The sequence below is a fragment of the Mytilus trossulus genome, chromosome 3, assembly GCF_036588685.1.
Source record: "Mytilus trossulus isolate FHL-02 chromosome 3, PNRI_Mtr1.1.1.hap1, whole genome shotgun sequence".
NCBI classification, from domain to species: domain Eukaryota; kingdom Metazoa; phylum Mollusca; class Bivalvia; order Mytilida; family Mytilidae; genus Mytilus; species Mytilus trossulus.
Window position 1 is genome coordinate 48368044 of NC_086375.1, and position 21787 is coordinate 48389830.

Sequence of the window (21787 nt, forward strand, 5' to 3'; positions counted from 1 at the left end):
CTCTGAGCAAAACACAAAATTATCTAAAATAAAACAAACCAAACAAATACCAAGAACTAAATGCAAATAGGATTATTTTTTTTACCAATAGGTGATAACCACAAGAGGCAGAAATTTCAAGTGATTATTTATTCATTACCAACCTCAAAGAGGTTTTAAAATGAAGATTAGAAACAATTGTCCATATGCAAATGCTGACATAGTTGAAATGTTCTAGAACATGACTTTCAATGTTTTCTTCCTTGTACAAGACAATGAAAGGGGAGGGGTGGTGAATTATTGGTACAAGATCCATCAACAAACTCCAAGGGTTTTAAAAGAGAGCATGTTGTGATGATACACCAGAGGTGGTATGCAAACTATTGGAAGAAGAAGAAGCAGAAACAAGCTGTGATAGACAAAAACACATAAAAGCTCGTTACTAGAGACCTTCCATCAATTAATTGGCAGGACCCAATTCATTAAAGAATGTTTTACTCTTTGTCATTTTGGGTCCGTTACAGCTTGCTGTTAGGTTTGAGCCAAGCCTAGTATTGAAGGCCGTACTTTGACCTAAAATGCTTTACTTTTTACAAACTGAGACTACAAACTGAGACTTGGATGAGGAGTTGTCTCATTTGCTCTCCTATCACATCTTCTTCTATCCATGAAAGGTTTTTCTTCAAAAGTAGTGGATAGACAACAGGTGGATCATCTCTATAATTGATATGCGCCATGTACAGTTTGCAAATCTATTTTATTTCCTCAGTATAATGAACATTTTCAATGATATTTATTTACACATGATCAATACAGCATTACAAAATATATAAGATATTTACAATGATATTTCCCTTACATCATTGCATTAAAAAATTCAACATTAAAAAGTTAAAAGAATGGTTTGTGATTTAGCATGCTCCCAAAAAGTCTGAAAGTTTACATTATTACATCAACAAAAGCAGCATTCATCTAGCAAATGCTGTTTTATGCCATTAACTACTATTGATCCTTATGCACTAAATAATTCACAAGTGTTTATATATTTAAATGGCAAATGAAAACATCAAAATATGATCAAACAACTCCCAAATGTCAATCTTTATCTCCACGGTCTTCTGGTGATTTTGATCTGGACTTTGAAGCCTCTTTACGGTCTACACTTGGACTTCTGGATTTACTCCTACTTCTACTACGACTTCTGCTTCTTGAACTTTTACTCCTGCTACGACTTCTACTTGCACTCCTGGACCTTCTTCCTCTTGACCTGGATCTGCTTCTACTTGGAGATCTGGACCTTTAATAAAATGTGGTTAAATCTTTACTCATAAACAACATTTAGAATTTGTAATACATCAAATTCAATATGATAAACAAGTGAATCAGTACACTTTGGGTATGATTGTCTTCAGTTATTTCAGACCCGAAAGGTGGTCATCATTTTCACTTGTGTATACTATAAATACAGAAAATATTGGTTGTATTTGTTATTGCGATTTTTGAAGAATGCCCAAAATTGAGATTAACTTTTGCGATTTCAGGATATATGTATCAGATATCAAAATGAGAGTTCTTATTATACCAATATTCACCAAGTCACATTATTCACATTAATTTCTGAATTTACAGTACTTAATTCATAGAATATTTATAAAGTTGTTCTTCAACATATCTTATGTAAAACATAAGGATAACAAGCATCACAAAAAATACAGTAGAGTATCTACCCTATAGTTCTTTTTTACAAACATTTTTTATTCAGCGCCATTGAAGTCAGAATGTTGCTTCCATGGACTCAATGTAAAAATAATCATAAGTTATTTTTAAAGTCCTTACTTCCTACCCTAACTACAAGGATGGATCTGGAACCACACATACTATTTTATTTTGGCCTAAGCAATATAACAGGATACATATTTATTTTAAATTTATATATTTTGTTTTGCCAATATCATAAAAATATCTTACAGTAGAGGATGAAACGTTTTGCATAATTTGTATTTAAAAGGCAACTTATTAAAAATATGGTTAAAACACAATACATTAAATCTCATTAAATGTAATATAAGTTGTACAAACCTCCTCCCTCTGCTTCTACTACTACTTTTTGGTCGGTCTTCTACCAACTTGATTTTTCTACCATTGATTTCTGTATTATCTAATTTATCCAAAGCTGCTTTCATATCGGAGTACGAGGAAAATTCAACAACTCTGCAAAAAAATTACATATTTATTAAACAATTCCTTAGAACCCTTTTCAAAAAGAATAGTTTTACAAGAATAATATTTTTGGGTTCCTTTGAAAGGAGTAAATATGAAAACACAAACTAGGTACATTTAAAATAGATTATTTTCTCTCAAAGCATGAACATTTATTGCTTGGTTATAAATAAATCAACAATATTCATCTAATAAAAATATTATAATGACTTACCCTTCATTTTTGTGCTGCTTGTGGGCATCAGCATATGTGACTTCTCCAGCCTGTCTCATGTAGTCTTTCAAATCCTTTTAAGAAAATTGTAAAACAAAGTTAGATATGTACTTAAAAATTTGCATCTCTTCAATTTCCACATAACTTTGCATTATACCTACCTACCTATATTTAATCCTCATTCTTGGAAAATATTTCTGGTTTTATCAAGCTATCAATGTAAAGAAAAACTTACAAAAATCCTGGCTGCATGATGGGGAATGGGAACAACAATACTGCATGAAAACTTTTGGTGTTTTGATTTCAAAGCTCTTGTGTTAGGCCAAATTTAGGGAATCGAATCATGCTTGTGATTGTAAGGCACATTAAATGAACTTCTGAATGCAGTGCAAGTTTTAAGGCTTTTTTTAATGTTTTGAGTATTCATAATAATAACAATTGACACCTAGGTTTTTGTACTTTATGGAAACTTATCCTTATATAAAAAAATAAATTTGAAACTTTATGACTTGACATGTTACACTACTTTCAAATAGTTTCCAAATCTTGAATCTTTATATCCTTCAAAAAAACATCAATGACATTCAAAACATTTGCCAAAGGACGAAAACAAACAAGTATCAATTAATCATAGCATCTTTAAACAACTGTAACCAAAAAGCCTTACAAACACATGCCTTAATACTTTTTGTATGTTTTGCATAACTTTTACTATGTTACTCTTATTCAAAATGTTTCTTCAACATTTCAAATCTATATAGGTATAATTGACAAGTGCTTTGAAAGTTCAACAAAAAACATGACTGTTTTTATCTTTATAATTTCATTATACTCTTCATACATTAAATAGATGTGTATAATTTTATAACAGAATTACCTCTACTGAATAGAAACTGACATCGCCTGAGAGATTATTGAACCCTTGCTAGAGAGAGCAACAGGACTTCAAGTGTACTTCTGTTTATTTCATCATAACATAGCAGCAGTATTCTACCCTTTTTCTGAACATAGGGAGATAGTAAGAACTATCTTATCTGGAAGTATGGATACCTTGAGCAACTGGCATTCACCATATTTTTTGTTTTCCAAAGATTGATCATGCTAGTCATGTAAAGCGTGACTTTCCCATCCTTGTAGGACCCTCTTTGTCTTCTGACAGATGAGCATCGAGCTAAACCCCCGGTTGTACAGTCAACACATCATAAGCAAGAACAAGAGTGAAACATATTGAAGTAGCCATTCCTTGTGGCACTTTTGGGGAGGAAGCTGTGATTAGACCCTTCATCCTTCATCATGCTCCTGTCGCCTCACCTTTGAGGGCGCTTATGAGAGAAGACAATACTATTTAGGTATAAAACATGAATATGTTAAATGTCACAATCTGTTTATTCCTTTTAAATGTTGCAATGTTGATTATATTAACGCTTGTGCAAATGGTTCATGCATTGAAAAGAAAAGCATGGTACCAAAATTTAGGAAATAAATTTCACAAGACTGATAAAACATTATCACCTTATAAAATTAACTACTTTTTGATATAATTTAGTTTGAATATTTTTTGAGATAATCTTAAAAGGAATATAAAGATAGTGAAAGTGTTCCATTTTGTGTTGAACATTAAATAATTTATTAACTTCTGTGTCAAGGTTCATTATGTATATAAAGAGATAAACAAGTTCAATTTTTCTATTGATGACTAACAACTAGTATCTTCAAAAGTTACCTTAAAGACTCTAAAATGTGTTGAGAGTAAATAAAACAAGAGCATTGATAACATAAATTAGGAAAGCCATAAAGATTTTATTACAGATATAACACACATACCTGCCAGCTCACTCTTGATGAAAGGTTTTCTACAATTAACCTGTGCTCTGTTCTTGCAGGTGGTCCATACCTGTAACAGAATAATTACTATACTTCTTTGCTTAAAATATTAACCCTTGCATTATTTATACATTGTTCACACTATTCATATTGCTTGCACTAAATTTTTGTTGTTAAATTTTTCAGGACTACATAATACACTTTCAAGTACTTTTCCCTCTTTGGAGCCACAGAAATTTTAATATTTACTTAATTCTACACCTGTGTATCATAGTTTTGTCTTTATTTAATAATCTACAAGCTTTAGGATTCAGCAAGTTATATATGAATGAAGGAATTGGTTTTCATTTCTGATTTCACCATTTAAGAATCTTAATTATTAGTGGTAAAATCCTTAATCGCACACAAAAACTAATTTTTATGCTACTGTAAATTCAGAAATTATTGCGAGGTTTTTATTATTGCGAATAATGCGAATGAGTTGTAAACGCAGTAATTAAAACTCGCATTTTGTAATATTTTAACTAAATTAAGCATGACTTTTCTCAAAATCGTAAAAATCGCATTCAAGTGTAAAATGACAAAATTGCAATAATAAATGCACGCAATAATTTCTGAATTTACAGTATATCATTCTATTGATTGATTATCAATTGATGTTGTAAATCCACCACATTTGCTTTAGAAAATATAACCAACCCACATCAGGCACTTCTATCAATAACACTCCCAACTTGTTACAATGTTGAATGTTTTCAACATTGTAACATCTTCAAACAAAGATAGCCTGTCCTTAAATGTTCAAATCTCATTTCAGACACATTTTAAGGCTCAAGTTATATCTCCGACAACAAATTCTTGTTAAAGAGAAAACAAAATTGTATTTATTTATTCAATGATTAAATGTACAATTAATTCAGCTGAAAGCTATTTGAAAAAAATTATACAACTATTAATGTAGCATTTAGCATGTACTGCTCTTACAATTTAAAGTACTTTGCTTATTTTATCTAAGCATCCTTATTTAAATTTAGATTTAAAATTTTCATTAAGTAGATTTATCATTATAATAATTCCATAATTTGATGGACAAACATTTATAAAGTCAAACATTTTCTTTTCATTAATTCTTCAGTTTACTTTCATTTCTAATGGGAAACTACTTCAGATGCTTTCAAATAATAGGGTTTATATGTTAATGTTAATAACATAAAGCGGCCTTCATCCAGGTTTATTGCATGTATAAAAACCTTCATTAAATGTTTACTGAAAAACTAACAGGTTCTTTTTATCATATACATCTCACGCCTCATTAACTACTTCTACATGGGAACATCTTAATCATCAGTTGAAACAACAAAGAATCATCTGAATCGTCATTTGCAACGATGTCTCATCTTAACCATCATTAGTAACATCAACAAAGGAACATCTTAATCTTCATGTTGCTAATTCAACTAAGGAATCATCATTCTGTATCGTCAATTAAGATTGGTCTCATTAACTCACACAATGTTTTAATTTATCACAACATCATGCTTCTCGGAGTAGATGCATCAGTACTTCTGTGGTAAACTAGCCAACCCTGATGTATGGATAGATATATAAATCAAAACTTAACAGTGCTGAGAGGTCCAACCGTATTAACCAACAGAATTAATCAGAAATCAAGCCAAACAAAACTTGCATTATAAAGTTTGAAAATGAAGGCTGTTAATTTGTATGTTACATATATAATACTGTACCTTTCAGCACTATTGTTGTTCTGTCCAAAGCCCCTTCTATAATTATAATTTGAAAATGTCATTGTCAGATGATACCACATTTTGCACTAAGAATTAATGTTAACTTCAATTGATCTTTGAAAATTTGTAGTTTGAAGCTATGCAATTTTACATTTTTGAATTATTGGTTTCCTGCATAGATTTTTTTTATGTTGAAAATCAGATTTTCACTAAAATATTTTAGTCTTTTATTTTATATTTATGATACTATTGTTTTAGTATGTTTATGTTATGCAAAACTGAAGTTTGAGTTACTCTCTTGCTCTTAAAAATTTCAAATAATTCCTTATTTTGTGATCCATAACCAATTCAAACCAATATATTCAAACATATTTTTCCAATTTTACTTCAAATCATAAATCAATATTATAACGGTCAATCTCAACAAAATGCAACTCATTAAAACAGAAACATTCTTTTTCACCAATAAACATGACAAAAGCCTGCTATTTGCTTTTAAAAAATCCTTTAAAGCTTTGGGGTCAGTTTTATTTTATGTTATTAATATAAAGTTACATCAACATGGGAACATCTTAACATCAATGGCCATATCAAAATGGGAACATCTCAACTCCATTTGCAACATCAACATAGGAACATCTTTATTGTCATGTTGCTACTTCAACTAAGGAATCATCATTTTAAAACACCAACATGGGAACATATTGAACATCAATTTACATCTGCAACATCATTCAGCATCACCAAGTAAGGACAGTTCTATATTTTTTTAATGCTACCATGGATAAACTGATTAACCCTGATAGATGGATATTACCTATTAAGTTTACTGGTTGGTAGATTCTTATAGACTCTCTATATATATATATATATCATGGGTTGGAATCCCGGCGAGGGAAGAACAAAATATTTGCGAAAGCAAATTTACAGATCTAACATTGTTGGGTTGATGTTTAGACGAGTTGTATATATAATAACATATATATAAATAAAACACTCAACAGTGCCGAGAAGTACAACAGAAGCCAAATGTAAAGATATCAAACAGAAGGATTAATAACAAGGAATTCCACATTATAGCCAATAATGTTCTACATAAAATATATAATACTATACCTGTCACCACCACTGTTCTGTCCAAAGCCGCCGCCCCTTCTGTAACTATAATTCAAAAGAAGACATTGTCAGATAATACAAAATTTTTCACTAACTTATGATTAAAAGCAATTTTTGTCTTTCTATTCTTCAAAACTTTGTGCTTTCATACTAAAATCTATTGGTTTTTTTTTTATGAAACATGGAATATCAGTCAAGATCTTACTGCAAACTGTAATAACTTCTTAATGTATAGGAAATCAAGACAAAGTAATGGCTGATGAAGTTTGTCCAATAATTAAATTCAACTGATTTCTGATTGTCATGCAGAACTAAAGTTTGTCTTACTTGTCTCTTCCTCCTCTACCTCCTTGTCTACGCTGTGGAGGATAGTCCCTATACCCTCCTCTATCTCTACCCCCATCACGTCTATCATCACCTCGAGGAGCTCCACGAGCATGCTCAACGGTACATCTGAAACAATACAAATCTAAAATAAATTTGGACCTTACTTTGTCAACCAGATAGGTTGCATTAAATTCTCAGAGTTCCTATTTATCTCTTTAAATTGAATTGTTCCTATTTCACAAGGTGCCAAATTAAATCATAAACTAAACTTAAACATTCTATAACCAGATGCTCCGCAGGGCGTAGCTTTATACGACCGCAGATGTTGAACCCTGAACAGTTGGGGCAAGTATGGACACAACATTCAAGCTGGAGTCCGCTCTAAATTTGGATTGTGATTAAATAGTTGACACAGCATAGGTTTCTGACACAGAATGAATGTATTCAAATGAACTTAAAATTTTTGTTTTCTCTTAGAGCAATTCACTATGCTGTTGAATATTAATCCTCTCAAAAAAATGTTTGAAGAAATTTTCTTTTTATTTATGAAATTTCAAATGAGAAAAATTGAACCCAATTTTTTAATCACATCCCCCTTTCCCTTATTCCAAAACTAATTTCAATTCAGATATTCTAATGGAGTTTGCAACAATTACTACTCATTTAAATACATCATAAAATATTAAGATGTAAAAAAACTGCTTGTTATCACTGAATGGTAAAGATTATTTAAATTTATCAGTTGGCAGTAATAGTGAATATACATTGTATATTGTATATAACGAAGATTTAAGTTGATTCTGGACAAAGAAAGATAACTCCAATTAAAAAAAATTCTTGCAGATATTTCTTGCTTACTTTACTGGACAAAGAAAGATAACTCTTAATTAAAAAAAAATTTGCTATTTCACAATATTGTGAAATAAGATATTTCTTGCCATTGCACAATACTGTGCAATTGAAAAGACTTGCTATTGCACAATACTTAATATAATAATTTTAGATCCTGATTTGGACCAACTTGAAAACTGGGCCTATAATCAAAAATCTAAGTACATGTTTAGATTCAGCATATCAAAGAGGCCCAAGAATTTAATTTTTGTTAAAATCAAACTTAGTTTAATTTTGGACCCTTTGCACTTTAATTTAGACCAATTTTAAAACTGGACCAAAAATTAAGAATCTACATACACAGTTAGATTTGGCATATCAAAGAACCCCAATTATTCAATTTTTGATGAAATCAAACAATGTTTAATTTTGGACCTCGATTTGGGCCAACTTGAAAACTGGGCCAATAATCAAAAATCTAAGTACATTTTTAGATTCAGCATATCAAAGAACCCCAAGGTTTCAATTTTTGTTAAAATCAAACTAAGTTTAATTTTGGACCCTTTGGACCTTAATGTAGACCAATTTGAAAACGGGACCAAAAATTAAGAATCTACATACACAGTTAGATTCGGCATATTAAAGAACCCCAATTATTCAATTTTGATGAAATCAAACAAAGTTTAATTTTGGACCCTTTGGGCCCCTTTTTCCTTAACTGTTGGGACCAAAACTCCCAAAATCAATACCAACCTTCCTTTTATAGTCATAAACCTTGTGTTTAAATTTCATAGATTTCTATTTACTTATACTAAAGTCATGGTGCGAAAACCAAGAAAAATGCTTATTTGGGTCCCTTTTTGGTCCCTAATTCCTCAACTGTTGGGACCGAAACTCCCAAAATCAATACCAACCTTCCTTTTGTGGTCATAAACATTGTGTTTAAATTTCATTGATTTCTATTTACTTTAACTAAAGTTATTGTGCGAAAACCAAGAATAATGCTTATTTGGGCCCTTTTTTGGCCCCTAATTCCTAAACTGTTGAAACCAAAACTCCCAAAATCAATCCCATCCTTTCTTTTGTGGTCATAAACCTTGTGTCAAAATTTCATAGATTTCTATTAACTTAAACTTAAGTTATAGTGCGAAAACCAAGAAAATGCTTATTTGAGCCCTTTTTGGCCCCTAATTCCTAAAACATTGGGACCAAAACTCCCAAAATCAATACCAGCCTTCCTTTTATGGTCATAAACCTTGTGTTAAAATTTCATAGATTTCTATTCACTTTTACTAAAGTTAGAGTGCGAAAACTAAAAGTATTCGGACGACGACGACGACGACGACGCCAACGTGATAGCAATATACGACGAAAATTTTTTCAAAATTTGCGGTCGTATAAAAATCAAGCAATCCATATTCATGTATATATTCTGCTTTATTCTATTATCAAAAACAATCAATTCTGCCTTAAAGGTTACATTTTTTTTTAAGAATTTAAGATTGATTCCAACAAAAAGTTCACACAAGTTCTGCCTTAAAGCTCATTGATAGTTTTTAATATTTTGAAAAGTATATTTAAATCAATTAAATAAGTTATAATCTAAAATTTGGTAATTTGAACTGAAAACTAAAATTAACAATTATAAAGATTGAATGTTATAAACCTTCTTTACAAGAGGTAAAAAAAATTGTTAAAATTGACTATTATGAATTTATAAATTAAACATCTTTATACCTTTCTCCACATAAATCTTTCCCATTTAATTCGTAAATAGCATCATCAGCATCCTTGTAGTCTTCAAATTCCTGGAAATAATATATTGCAATATTTTTATCATTTATAAAAATCATAAGCCATGGAATTTCATGAATGATTATGCAAACACTAACATGTTTACAGCACATTTCATTCAGTATGTAGCTAATGGTAATATCTTTGGTTAGCTTGCTTGTTAGCTGAACCGTGAAGTCATTGTTAGGTAAGGTAAATGTGCTGTAACCCTGCCACATTATTTATGTATGTACCTGTCCCAAGTCAGGAGCCTGTAATTCAGTGGTTGTCGTTTGTTTATGTGATACATATTTGTTTTTCGTTAATTTTTTTACATAAATAAGGCCGTTAGTTTTCTCGTTTGCATTGTTTTACATTGTCTTATCGGGGCCTTTTATAACTGACTATGCTGTATGGGCTTTGCTCATTGTTGAAGGCCGTGCTGTGACCTATAGTTGTTAATGTTTGTGTCATTTTAGTCTTTTATGGATAGTTGTCTCATTGGCAATCATACCACATCTTCTTTTTTATAAACCTACCATTTGTCTAACCAGCCTATAAACTAAAAATGTATAATATTTTTTTATTCTATGGTAATTTGACGAAATAGTTTAATATGTCTGGTCTCAGGCCTATAACTTTTCTGTTTGTGTGCTACTAATATTTTATGGGTTCACTGGCATTCTTCCAAGGAATAGAATAGAAAGGGTGTATGTGTGAAAGAGACAACAACCCAAGGCCACCAGGCAATGGGTCTTCAATGTAGTGGGAAAATCAGCTTGCCCCTGAACAATTTTTTAAACTAGTTCAGCAAAATGGAAGCCATATGAAACTTCTAAACATACAAAGTTTAAAAACTTCATTAATAAAGGCTCAAAACTTGGAACAAATATTTTTCATTTTATTTCTCTACCTATATCCTTGTGCATTACTTAATCAAAGATGATTATGACTTTTAAAGGTTAGCGTTTACCTAATTGTCATTGGATTTCAACACGGTGACAGCAAACCAATAACTAGCTTCTCCCATAATAAATGCTTGAACCACAACAATCTTGTAATTTGGAAAATACCAATGAAGACAAATGTTTCTGTGTTTTCTGTTTAAGATTAAAAAGACAGGCAAAATGGCATTGATTACGGTAGACACATCACTGCGAAGTGCCAAGGTAATAACTGCACTTCAGAATTATGTTACACACATACATGTACATCTGATTTACAAGGTGTGGTATCATGAGTGCCAATGAGACAACTCTCCATCCAAGTCACAATTTATAAAAGTAAACCATTATAGGTCAAGGTTTGGTCTTTAACCCAGAGCCTTGGCATAGATGTTACATGTGTATACTGTAATTAAAACTTACAACAAAACCATAACCATTTTTCAACATGACATCTCTTATTTTTCCATAGCCTTTAAAAAATCTTTCAACATCTTTTTCTCTTGCATGATGTGACAGTCTCCCAAGATATACTCTGGTTCCCATTTTGAATTTATTCTGAAAAAGAGCAAGATATATGTACAAATAAAAAATGTTATGTTTCATTTCTTAAATAAGATATTTCCAATCCATATTTTTAGACTTGGCACATATTCATGAATAATGATGAAAACTTTTACCCAAGTAGTAAAATTTTATTTGGTCTGCCACTATTTCTCAATGTTTGTTTATACACAAAACATTTCTGTCCATTATCTTATGAATACATGCGAGTTAAGATTTAAAAAATTAAGTAAATAAATGGCCAATGTATCCATTGGACAGATGATGCCCCCACTTGCATAAAACATAATAAAGGAACATAAATCAAGAACAGTATAACTGTAGAAGTTAGAACAATTAAAGTAACACCACCAATATTTCAAACTTGATATGTATTTTGTGGTTAAAAACATTATGTATGAGCTTCATAACAGTTGGTTGAGGCAAAGGAAGAGAACAGAAACGAAAAATTCAGCATTTTTTTTTATTTTTAAAGGGCTTAAACTCTAGAACAGCTAAAGAGTTGTCACCAAAATTTATACTTGATCTGTGTTTAGTGGTAATCAGCATTGTGTATATTGTTTAAGTTTCATATCATTAGTTTGGGTAAACTAAGTTGGAGAACGGAAACAAACTTTGGAATGTATGGATGGACAAGGGTAACTGAATACCCCTCTGCTAGGTCAGAGGCATACACAGAGCTCCAGATAAGCTGCATATTTGCGTGATCACGCAATACAAATATTAGAAAACCCAATGCAATTGTCCATTGCAGGGTTCAACAACCCAATTAATTCAACGGAAAACCCAATTATATGCCGAAACCATGAGTTCTCAATCCTTTTATAGACTACCGTTTGCGTTATTTACCCTTAACTGTTTAAAGTCGTCGCCTAAACTATTTTTATAATATTTGTAATTGGAAATTTCCAGTCGGTCTAAAAATAGATCCCTGCATCAAGTACCTGAAATGGGTCCCTGTTTGAGTTTTCCCTTGCTCAAGAGGTACACGTGTTTTTGTAAACATTTCGATCTTCTCGGCTTTTATCTAATAAACGTGTGTCATGTAGTCATATTTTTTTCGCATTGCTCGGGATTTATCATAACATACATTGAATTAAAACGAAAGTGAATGTCCGGTAAAAATATTGAATAGAAGCATGTTTTCGGCTTCTTTTGAAAAGCTGAGGGAAAGTTATGATGATAACAAGACTCAGCCAGTGTTTTAAGAAAGCGTCCATCAAATGCACGGGCGTGTGTGTGTACCATAACGAGAACATTTCTAATAAACACGGGGTTTCATCAAAATCGAAATCAGTTGAAAAAAGTGAAAGGCCAAAACAATTATGAAAATGATAAAGCATCAGAAACCAAAAGTTCTAAATAAAAGACAACTAAACCCAGATTTATGTAAATTGAATAAAACAAAATCATTCAAGTATAATTAGAGTTTATATACTATTTTTTATTTATTTTACGGTTAATTAATGAATACACATTACCATGCACACAGGCACTGGTCTCAGAATTTATTATATGAAGGTATAAGACGAGTGCCTGTGAATACACATATCTGGTTTTCTGTGAGAAAATACAAAACTGGCAAAAGGTTTGGAACGGGACACAATGTAAACCTACAACTGCTCCTCAGTGAATAAACCAAATAAAACAGCTAGCAAATAACCCTAACCATAACCTCAAACCAAATAAAACAGCTAAACAAAGAAAGGAACATATTTAGATGGAAAACACTTGGGGTTGATATTGCCTAAATATTCAATATTGTGTCGATGAAAAAACCCAATTCATTAAGGAGCTTGGTGGTGAAAAACCCAATTTGATATCAACCTGAGGGGTGAATTGGAATTGATAATGCAATTAAAAAACTTCATCACCCAATTATTTAAGAAAATGGTGGGTAAAAACCCCAATTTGTGAAATCTTATCTGGAGCTCTGCATACACATAAGATATCTGTAGACACTGTTCAGAGAAATCACACATATTTTTGGGGACTGTGATAACACTCTGATTTCATTATTTTTTTTTAATTTCTCAAACCAAAGAGTAAAAAAATATCTACATTGTTGTAGATATAATAAAGACCATAAAATTTGAATTGATGGACAAGAATTTCCATTTTCGAAAATTAAAATTTTGAATTCAGTTTGTACATTAATTATATACGCTTCATTGAGGGAAATTTGTTTTTCTTAATTGGCAATTCTAATCTCGGCTGGGTCTCAAAAAAAATATCTTAAATATGGGGCGAAATGGAAATAGGGCGAAACGACCTAATCCTTTAACGGTTGAAAAAATTTAGGTCGATTAAAATATGTAGAAAAGAATCTCCGTAACGGTCACTTTTACTTCAAAATTTAGTTTAAGGAGAATGCAAGCAAACATCAAAACATTAAAATAGACATAAAAGCATGAAAGAAAATGTTTTATCGATATTTTACTTGCGCATTGTTCACCCAACTTCGACATGGTTTGATAACAAAAACAATTCAAATAATGTAAATAATAATAGTAGCTTGTTAACAACTAGCTTAGCAATTGCTGCGCGTGTAGAAATAAATGCTTTAAGTATGCTATAACACATTATTAAACTCATAAAATGATTAGGGAAGCTTACGTCTCCAAATATCTTTACAGCATTTTCCAAAATCAGTATCGTAAAAGAGCTTTAACTTTATAAAATGCTTTCAAATGATCGTTGTTTAAAGAGTTTTTGAGACTTGGATATCAAGGACAGTGCGTGGCCATAAGTATCCGTCACGTGTGATTTTTCACTATTGATTGCTCACAGGCACTTGTTTCTATCCATAGGAAGGTCGACTAACCCAAGGATTTGTATAGTTATAACTATACAAATCCTTGACTAACCATATAAATAGCTTTTATACATATACAGTCGACCTTCCTATGGACAGAAACAAGTCCCTGTGTGATTGCTAGCTTTTTTTCAAATTTTTTGTGTGGTTATTCCTGGCCAAATTTTGTTAACTTGGTACCAATAGAAGCGATTTTTTTTTTAGCATTTAGTTATTTTTGTGTTATGGACCATTTCTATTTAGTGCCACGACCGAAACGATGCGGGACAAATTGTGGACCATAATATCATGCAGAAACGGCACTTGTTTCTGTAAGAGATATATTGTAGTATCTGTTTCTGTCAAGAACTCTATTTTTGTGTAGATGTTTTTGTGCGCACTGCAATAAACTGGAACCATCTGGAAGACTCAGTAGTGTGCGCCACTACTACCGCGGAGTTTAAATCAGCACTCCTCAGCAAGCGCGACTAATTGTGCGCAGACCAACCCGTCACATAATAGCCGTAAGGAATCTGTGTACCCATCCTAATTACACAAGTGGGAAAAACAGACAGAAGTGGGATTTACTATCCACACCTGCAAGAAAATCACGTGATTTTCCCTACGGGTGTGGATAGTAAACCCCACTTGACAGAAACAATTGCCTATGGCAGAAAAACGATAATTTTATCCCTATAGCCGGATTTTTTTTTTTATCTTTTTTGGAATTGTTCAGGGTGCCAATACCGATCAATTTACTTAAAATTGTCATCTTGCCTTTTTTTTTGCTAAGTTGCTCATCCTGCCTTTTTTTACTCAAAACTACTGTCCTGCCTTTTTTTTAAAATTCATCTAAGCCCCCCTCTTAAAAATCAAGTGGTAAATCCCTTAATTAGTCCCACATTAATTATAACCAGAGACATATAATTTATATATATATACATTAGTGCATGTACGCCATATTATTGATATACTCATTATTGTCATTGTGTCAAAAACTCACTGAGCTGGCCGCACTAACCTGCAAGAGCCGTGGTGTAGTGGTTAGTGCATCGGACTACTAACATAAAGGTTCCTGGTTCGATTCTTGTTCCGGGATGAAAAATTCAGGGACTTTATTTTCGGCTCTCCCTTGACAACATTTGCTAGTATGGTCTTGAAGAAACGATATAGTCCGTCGAAAGGGGACGATAAATGGCTGCCCCGTGTTAAGAGAGAGCCATGTCTCTTGCACGTAAATGACATCCATGTAAATTTCCGAAAATATCAGGCTAATGCCGCTACAAGGCAGCAATCGCACCCGCAAAATCGAAATGGATTAACATAAGTTGCAAAACTTGTTTCCCAATCCACTATAAATAAATATGTTTAAACTATACTAACTATAACCTGCGAAAGAAACTGAGTTCAGTCCGATGCAATTTTAAATCACATTGGTCTGCGTTATAAACGAGACACTCTCTTTCAGTTCGAAGTATCTATTGCATGACATATTCTCCCATTTAACAAAATATTTCCAGATTGACAATAAATTGATGAAAAATCCGCGACCTATCCTATCTATATTTTTTATATTTTGTACCATAAAGCGCAGCAGCAGGGCCGTAACTAGCGTCTTTTAATAGTGAGGCAAAAATGTATTCGCGGAGCATAGCGAACAAAATTTGGCGAGGGGTCTGGGGGCCGCTCAAGGCCACCAGAAGCTCTGAGAAAAATAACGCAAAATCGTGCACTCTGAGCGTTTCCCAGACTCTCTCTTGCATTTATTCGGTTTAATTGATTTTTAGCTATAAAAAAAAATCGACGATATTCTGGTCCCAAAGCAAAAACACAGATTCATTGTAATTTAAAAAATTTATATTCTAGAGACAACATTAATATTAAAAGACCGATATGTAGGATAAAGCGAAAATCGTCATGCTCATAATTATTTATACCGGATCTGTCTGTCTGTCTGTCTGTTTGTTCTTGTTTTGTATTGTGCTTAGATTTTCTTCGGGTGATACTTTTTATGACTAGATTTAAATATAGTGACAATGCACTAGTATTGCTTAAATCCACACTACGGACCATCTTCACCTTGTTTTACGGCATTAATGATTCTTTCAAAGTATTGTTGAAGACCTATCAAGATAAAGAAAAGAAACAAAAACTTTGACCATTGATCATTTGTATTTTTTTCTATGCATTGACTTTGTGTGTGATTATAGGTCATGTGAACGTGTATACACCATATTCCTTTCTTTTCTGTTAAAGGATCTCAACTCGACTTCGAGTCATGCAATTTTAACCCTTTTTGGTTATTTTTCAAATTATTTGATAACGGGGAAAAGGTGACCTTAATTTTATTCAAACCATGTCAGCTATCTAGTTTTATTATCAAAACAAAACCTGTTTTATATTATTTGATATAAATTTCAATTATCCATGCAGAAAGGACATTTTTTTGTGTCCAGTAGCATCGTATATTCTTAAATTATTTTCTCGCACAATGTATGGACATCGGTAGACAAACAACATTGCAAAACCGCGTTTACAAAGGAATATCAACACTCAGACTATATAGTCATATAAAATGAACAAAAGACAAACACGGGACACCGATCTAGAAGTACAAACAATAGACCATCAACTCTGAAAACTTAAAGGAAAATGGAAAGAAGATAACGAAAAACATGCAGGGGCGACACCAGAGAGTGAAGGGAACTTGCCTCTTGCAAGACACTTTCCGTGAAAAAAATTGATTTGAAGACAATCTTTTGTTGCATTTTTTTTTCTAACATAAGGCATTTGCCTCCTTTGCCTCAGTGTAGTTACGGCCCTGATTGCAGGAAGTGCCGGTAAACTTTATTTTCGCTTTACCAATTCGTTGAGATTTTATGGTTTGCCAGAATGGATGATAACTTAACAGTAATTTTTATACGCCCGCTTACGGGACGTATTATGGTATACCGTTGTCCGTCGTCCGTAACTTGATGTCTGGCGGACAATAACTAAAAAAAAACGCTTGAACTAATTCTCATGAAACTTTGGTTTATATGTATTGGCGTGAGCTCCCTTTCTGTTTTTTTTTAAATTTTAGATTTCAAGTTTGAGGGTTTTTTTTCATTGAAAAAGGGGGATTTTTCCAATATTCGGATAATTACTCAAAAACACTTTTACCAAATTGCAAGGAACTTTTATAAATTGTTTATATCTATTGACATGATTACCCTTTTAGTTTTTTTTAAAATAAATTTTCGATTCTATATTTCAGTGTTATCAGAGGGGTTTTATTTCTTAAAAGGGTGATTTTCCAGTTTTCGGACAATAATTCAAACATGCTTTTAGCAGTTTTCAAGAAACTTCGGTGAATTATTTATATCTATTTACGTAACTTCCCGTGATGTACGATGTACAGGAAAGAGTTGGAAGGGTTGAATAATTAAGACAGTTGCATAAGACAGAATTTTAGGTGAACAATGAAAAGAATAAGATATATTTGCTAAAGGAAATCCTTCTTAGAGTTTAAGCTGTCAAACCTTATATATATTCTAAGTGTCAAATGGGAAGAATTTCACATAAAAAAATTATATTTTAAAAGTTACATAACATTAAAGACATTCTAATTATATCTTTTTTAAACAAAACCTTTTATACAAGAATAGTTATTTTCTACAATTGCATCACAGGCACTTGTCTCATACCCCCCCCCCCCCCAACACCTATATTCTTTAATATATTAAGTACCATTAAGGTAAATAGGAACAACAGATTGAGACAAGTGCTTGTCAATTACAAGAAAGAATAGATTCACGTTTTATGTGAAATATTAAAATTTATTTCTTTAAATATTTCACCTCAATTTACCATCATTATATATCTCTTTTTGATTTTTATAAATTTTAGATTTTACGTTTCATAGTTATGTGATTTTTATTCATTAAAAAGGGGGGATTTAACCAGTTTTCAGTCAATGCTTTGAGAAGTTATCATGAAACTTTGGTGAATGGTATATCCCTTTAGTTTTCATGAATGTCCGATATGACATTGAGAAGTAATTGAAATTTATTCTTTGAATAAGCAAAGGGCGTTTTATGCGCTCATGGCGCAGCTACGGTGTATTTAAAATTGAGAATGGAAATGGAGAATGTGTCAAAGAGACAACCCGACCAAAGAAAACAAGAGTGCACACGCTGAAATGTCTCGCCTCCTTTACTAATCATTGATGTTATGTTGAAAATCCTAAGTATAAAGCATTATTAAAAACTGTCACATAAACTTAACATTAACCAAGATAACTAAACAAAGACCAATGAACCATGAAAATGAGGTCAAGGTCATATGAACCATGCCAGGCAGACATGTACAGCTAACAATGCTTCCATACAACATATATAGTTGATCTTGTTATAAGAAAAATAAACAAAAACTTTACACTGAGCATTGAACCGTGAAAATGAGGTCTAGGTAAAATAAAACCTGCACGACTGACAAATAGATCATAAAATATTTCAATACACCAAATATAGTTGACCTATGGCATATAGTATTAGATAAAAAGATCAAAACTCAAAAACTTTACTTTGACCACTCAACCATGAAAATGAGGTCAAGGTCAGATGGCATCTGCCTGCTAGACATGTACACCTTACAATCATTCCATACAACAAATATAGTAGATCTAGTGCATAAAGTATGAGAAAAACAGACCGAAACACAAAAACTTAACTATAACCACTGAACCATGAAAACGAGGTCTAGGTCAGATGACACCTGCCAGTTGGACATATACACCGTACAGTCCTTCCATTTACCGAATATACTAGCCCTATTGGTTATAGTATCTGAGATATGGACTTGACCACCAAAACTTAACCTTGTTCACTGATCCATGAAATGAGGTCGAGGTCAAGTGAAAACTGTCTGACGAGCATGAGGACCTCGCAAGGTACGCACATACCAAATATAATTATCCTATTACTTATAATACGAGAGAATTCAACATTACAAAAAATCTGATTTTTTTTCAAGTGGTCACTGAACCATGAAAATGAGGTCAAGGACATTTGACATGTGACAGACGGAAACTTCGTAACATGAGGCATCTATATACAAAGTATGAAGCATCCAGGTCCTGTACCTTCTAAAATATGAAGCTATTAAGAGCTAACGCCGCCGCCGACGGATCACTATCCCTATGTCGAGCTTTCTGCAACAAAAGTTGCAGGCTCGACAAAAACAACAGCAGAAGGTCACCAACAGGTCTTCAATGTAGCGAGAAATTCCCGCACCCGGAGGCGTCCTTCAGCTGGCCCCTAAACATATATATACTAGTTCAGTGATAATGAATGCCATACTAATTTCCAAAATGTACACAGAAAACCAAAATTAAAATAATACAAGACTAACAAAGACCAGAGGCTCCTGACTAGTGACAAGCGCAAAAATGTGGCGGGGTTAAACATGTTTGTGAGATCTCAACCCTCCCCCTATACCTCTAGCCAATGTAGAAAAGTAAATGCATAACAATACGCACATTCAAATTCAGTACAAGAGAAGTCCGAGTCTGATGTCAGAAGATGTAACCAAAGAAAATAAACAAAATGACAATAATACATAAACAACAACAGACTACTTGTAGTTAACTGACATGCCAGCTCCAGACTTCAATAAAACTGACTGAAAAATTATGATTTCATTCTATGAACATCAGGAACAATCCTTCCCGTTAGGGGTTTAGTATCATACCATCATAACATATATGAGAAGAACATAACCCGTGTCATCCCAACAACTGTTTTTTGAATAAATGTGTTTAGTTCAGATGCAAAAAAACTACAAGTGAATCACTATTAACGCCAAAATATGCAATCTTTAATGACCTGACAACAGTATCGTAACTATATCCCTTCTTAATAAGTCTATGCAAAGGTTTTGTTAGTTTCTGAGGTGAATATTTGTTTGTTATGGGGAGTACTTTTTCAGTATTTACTTTTGTACTTCAAAACTCACACATGCTTGTACTTTAAAAAAGTGTGAGTATTCATAGATCTTCATAGAAAAGAATGGTGGCATCCTGTTTCTCTCATGACTTTTTATAACATGCTATATAGGGGTATATGTTGTTTTAGTAAAAGTTTCATTTTAATAATATTTTTTTGTTGTCATTTTATTCACCTGTCAATTTTAAACAAGACTGTTTTATGTCTTTAAGTTATAATATCCATTACGAATAAGGGGCCCAGGGGCGTGTCCAGTCATTTTTTTTAAAAGGGGTGACCTTACCCAGGATAAAGGGGAGCGGGGGTCCAACTTTTTGTCCCCATGTAAATGCATTGATCGTTCAAAAAAGGGGGGTTCTAAACCTGAACTTTAACTCCTACCCTTCTGAACCCGCTACTGCACTGGCAAACGGTAATTTAAATGAATAATTAGGTCGAGAACAGGTGTATAATGTAATATGAATTTTAACCCTACTTTTGACCAACATGCTGAGCAGGATTTCACAAGGTAATTGTCCACAGGAAGACATATAACCCTACCAGGTTATACAATTCAAACTCCAAGCACGGCTCAACATAAATAATAGTTCTGAATTTTTCATTGCGATATGCTGACAGCTCTTCTATGATGGATTTACTTCCCAATTTTCATTTTTTTGGCCGACAAAAATAAATGAAGTAGGACAGGGTTTGAATGCTAGAAAGTTTACACTTTATTGGCTATTTAACAGTTTGTACCAATATTGAAGGTGTGCATGTGGTTGTTTTCTTGATTCATATTGATATTTGCTCCTTTTAAGAGATAGTTGAACATCACTTTTAGAGTATATACTTGTATGTGAGGTGCAAAACATCTTTTACACTATGAATGCTCTTTTTTTATTATTTACTCTTTATGGAGGAGGTTGGAGGTCATTTTTTTAAAGAATCACAGACATGTGTACTGCTCAACTTTTTGTACTTTAAAATAAACCTTTGCATCTGCAGCATCATTTGTCTCTCAGACTCAATTATATCTCAAAGAAAATCCTACAACGATTTTGTTATAATAGTTACTTTGGAGTATAGGGGCATCACTTTACTAGTTTATTAGATGTTTTTTTGACAAGTTTGCTTGGTATATATCTGATGGGTTAAACAATTTTCAGCTGATTTTTAGTTTGTTCTTGAACAGTACTTTTTATACCAGATTCCCAGGTTAGGGGTTAGTTGCATGTTCAGCCCTACCACATTGTGTATGTGACTGTCTCAAGTAAGGAGCCTGAAACTCTTGTCATTTTGATTGTTGCTGTTTATCATATTTGTTTTTTTGTTGTTATTTTCATAAAACAGGTGATTCATTTTTTTGTTTGAATTGGTTTACATTTGTCATTACATGGCCTTTTATAGCTTTCTATGCAGTACCGAGTTTTGCTCATTGTTGAATAGCAGTAATATGTCATATAGTTGTTAATATCTATGGTGGAGAATTG

The 21787-nt window shown here is 32.5% G+C and overlaps 1 protein-coding gene across 2 annotated transcripts; it reads right to left on the bottom strand.

The window, feature by feature from the left end:
• Positions 1-717: 717 nt before the first annotated feature.
• Positions 718-14315, bottom strand: LOC134711700 (serine/arginine-rich splicing factor 6-like). Of its 2 annotated transcripts, XM_063572480.1 has the most exons (10): positions 14154-14315; positions 11397-11531; positions 9994-10064; positions 7426-7551; positions 7099-7143; positions 5983-6018; positions 4238-4307; positions 2414-2487; positions 2059-2190; positions 718-1276 (listed from the first exon to the last, which is right to left on the bottom strand). In XM_063572480.1, the coding sequence occupies exons 2-10, from the start codon at positions 11517-11519 to the stop codon at positions 1075-1077; spliced, it is 879 nt and encodes a 292-aa protein (XP_063428550.1). In that variant the 5' UTR covers positions 11520-11531; positions 14154-14315; the 3' UTR covers positions 718-1074. The 2 variants fall into 2 exon arrangements, with proteins under 2 accessions (XP_063428550.1, XP_063428551.1); XM_063572481.1 differs by lacking the exon at positions 5983-6018.
• Positions 14316-21787: the final 7472 nt, after the last annotated feature.

Bases quoted from the DNA above. Each gene is read 5' to 3' on its own strand.
- LOC134711700 (XM_063572480.1), bottom strand. From the start codon at position 11,519: ATGGGAACCAGAGTATATCTTGGGAGACTGTCACATCATGCAAGAGAA. The intron at 10,065-11,396 runs GTAAGTTTTAAT...TATTATTTCCAG, and splicing joins AAAATGGTTATGGTTTTGTT to GAATTTGAAGACTACAAGGA. The intron at 7,144-7,425 runs GTAAGACAAACT...TTTGAATTATAG, and splicing joins GGTAGAGGAGGAAGAGACAA to TTACAGAAGGGGCGGCGGCT.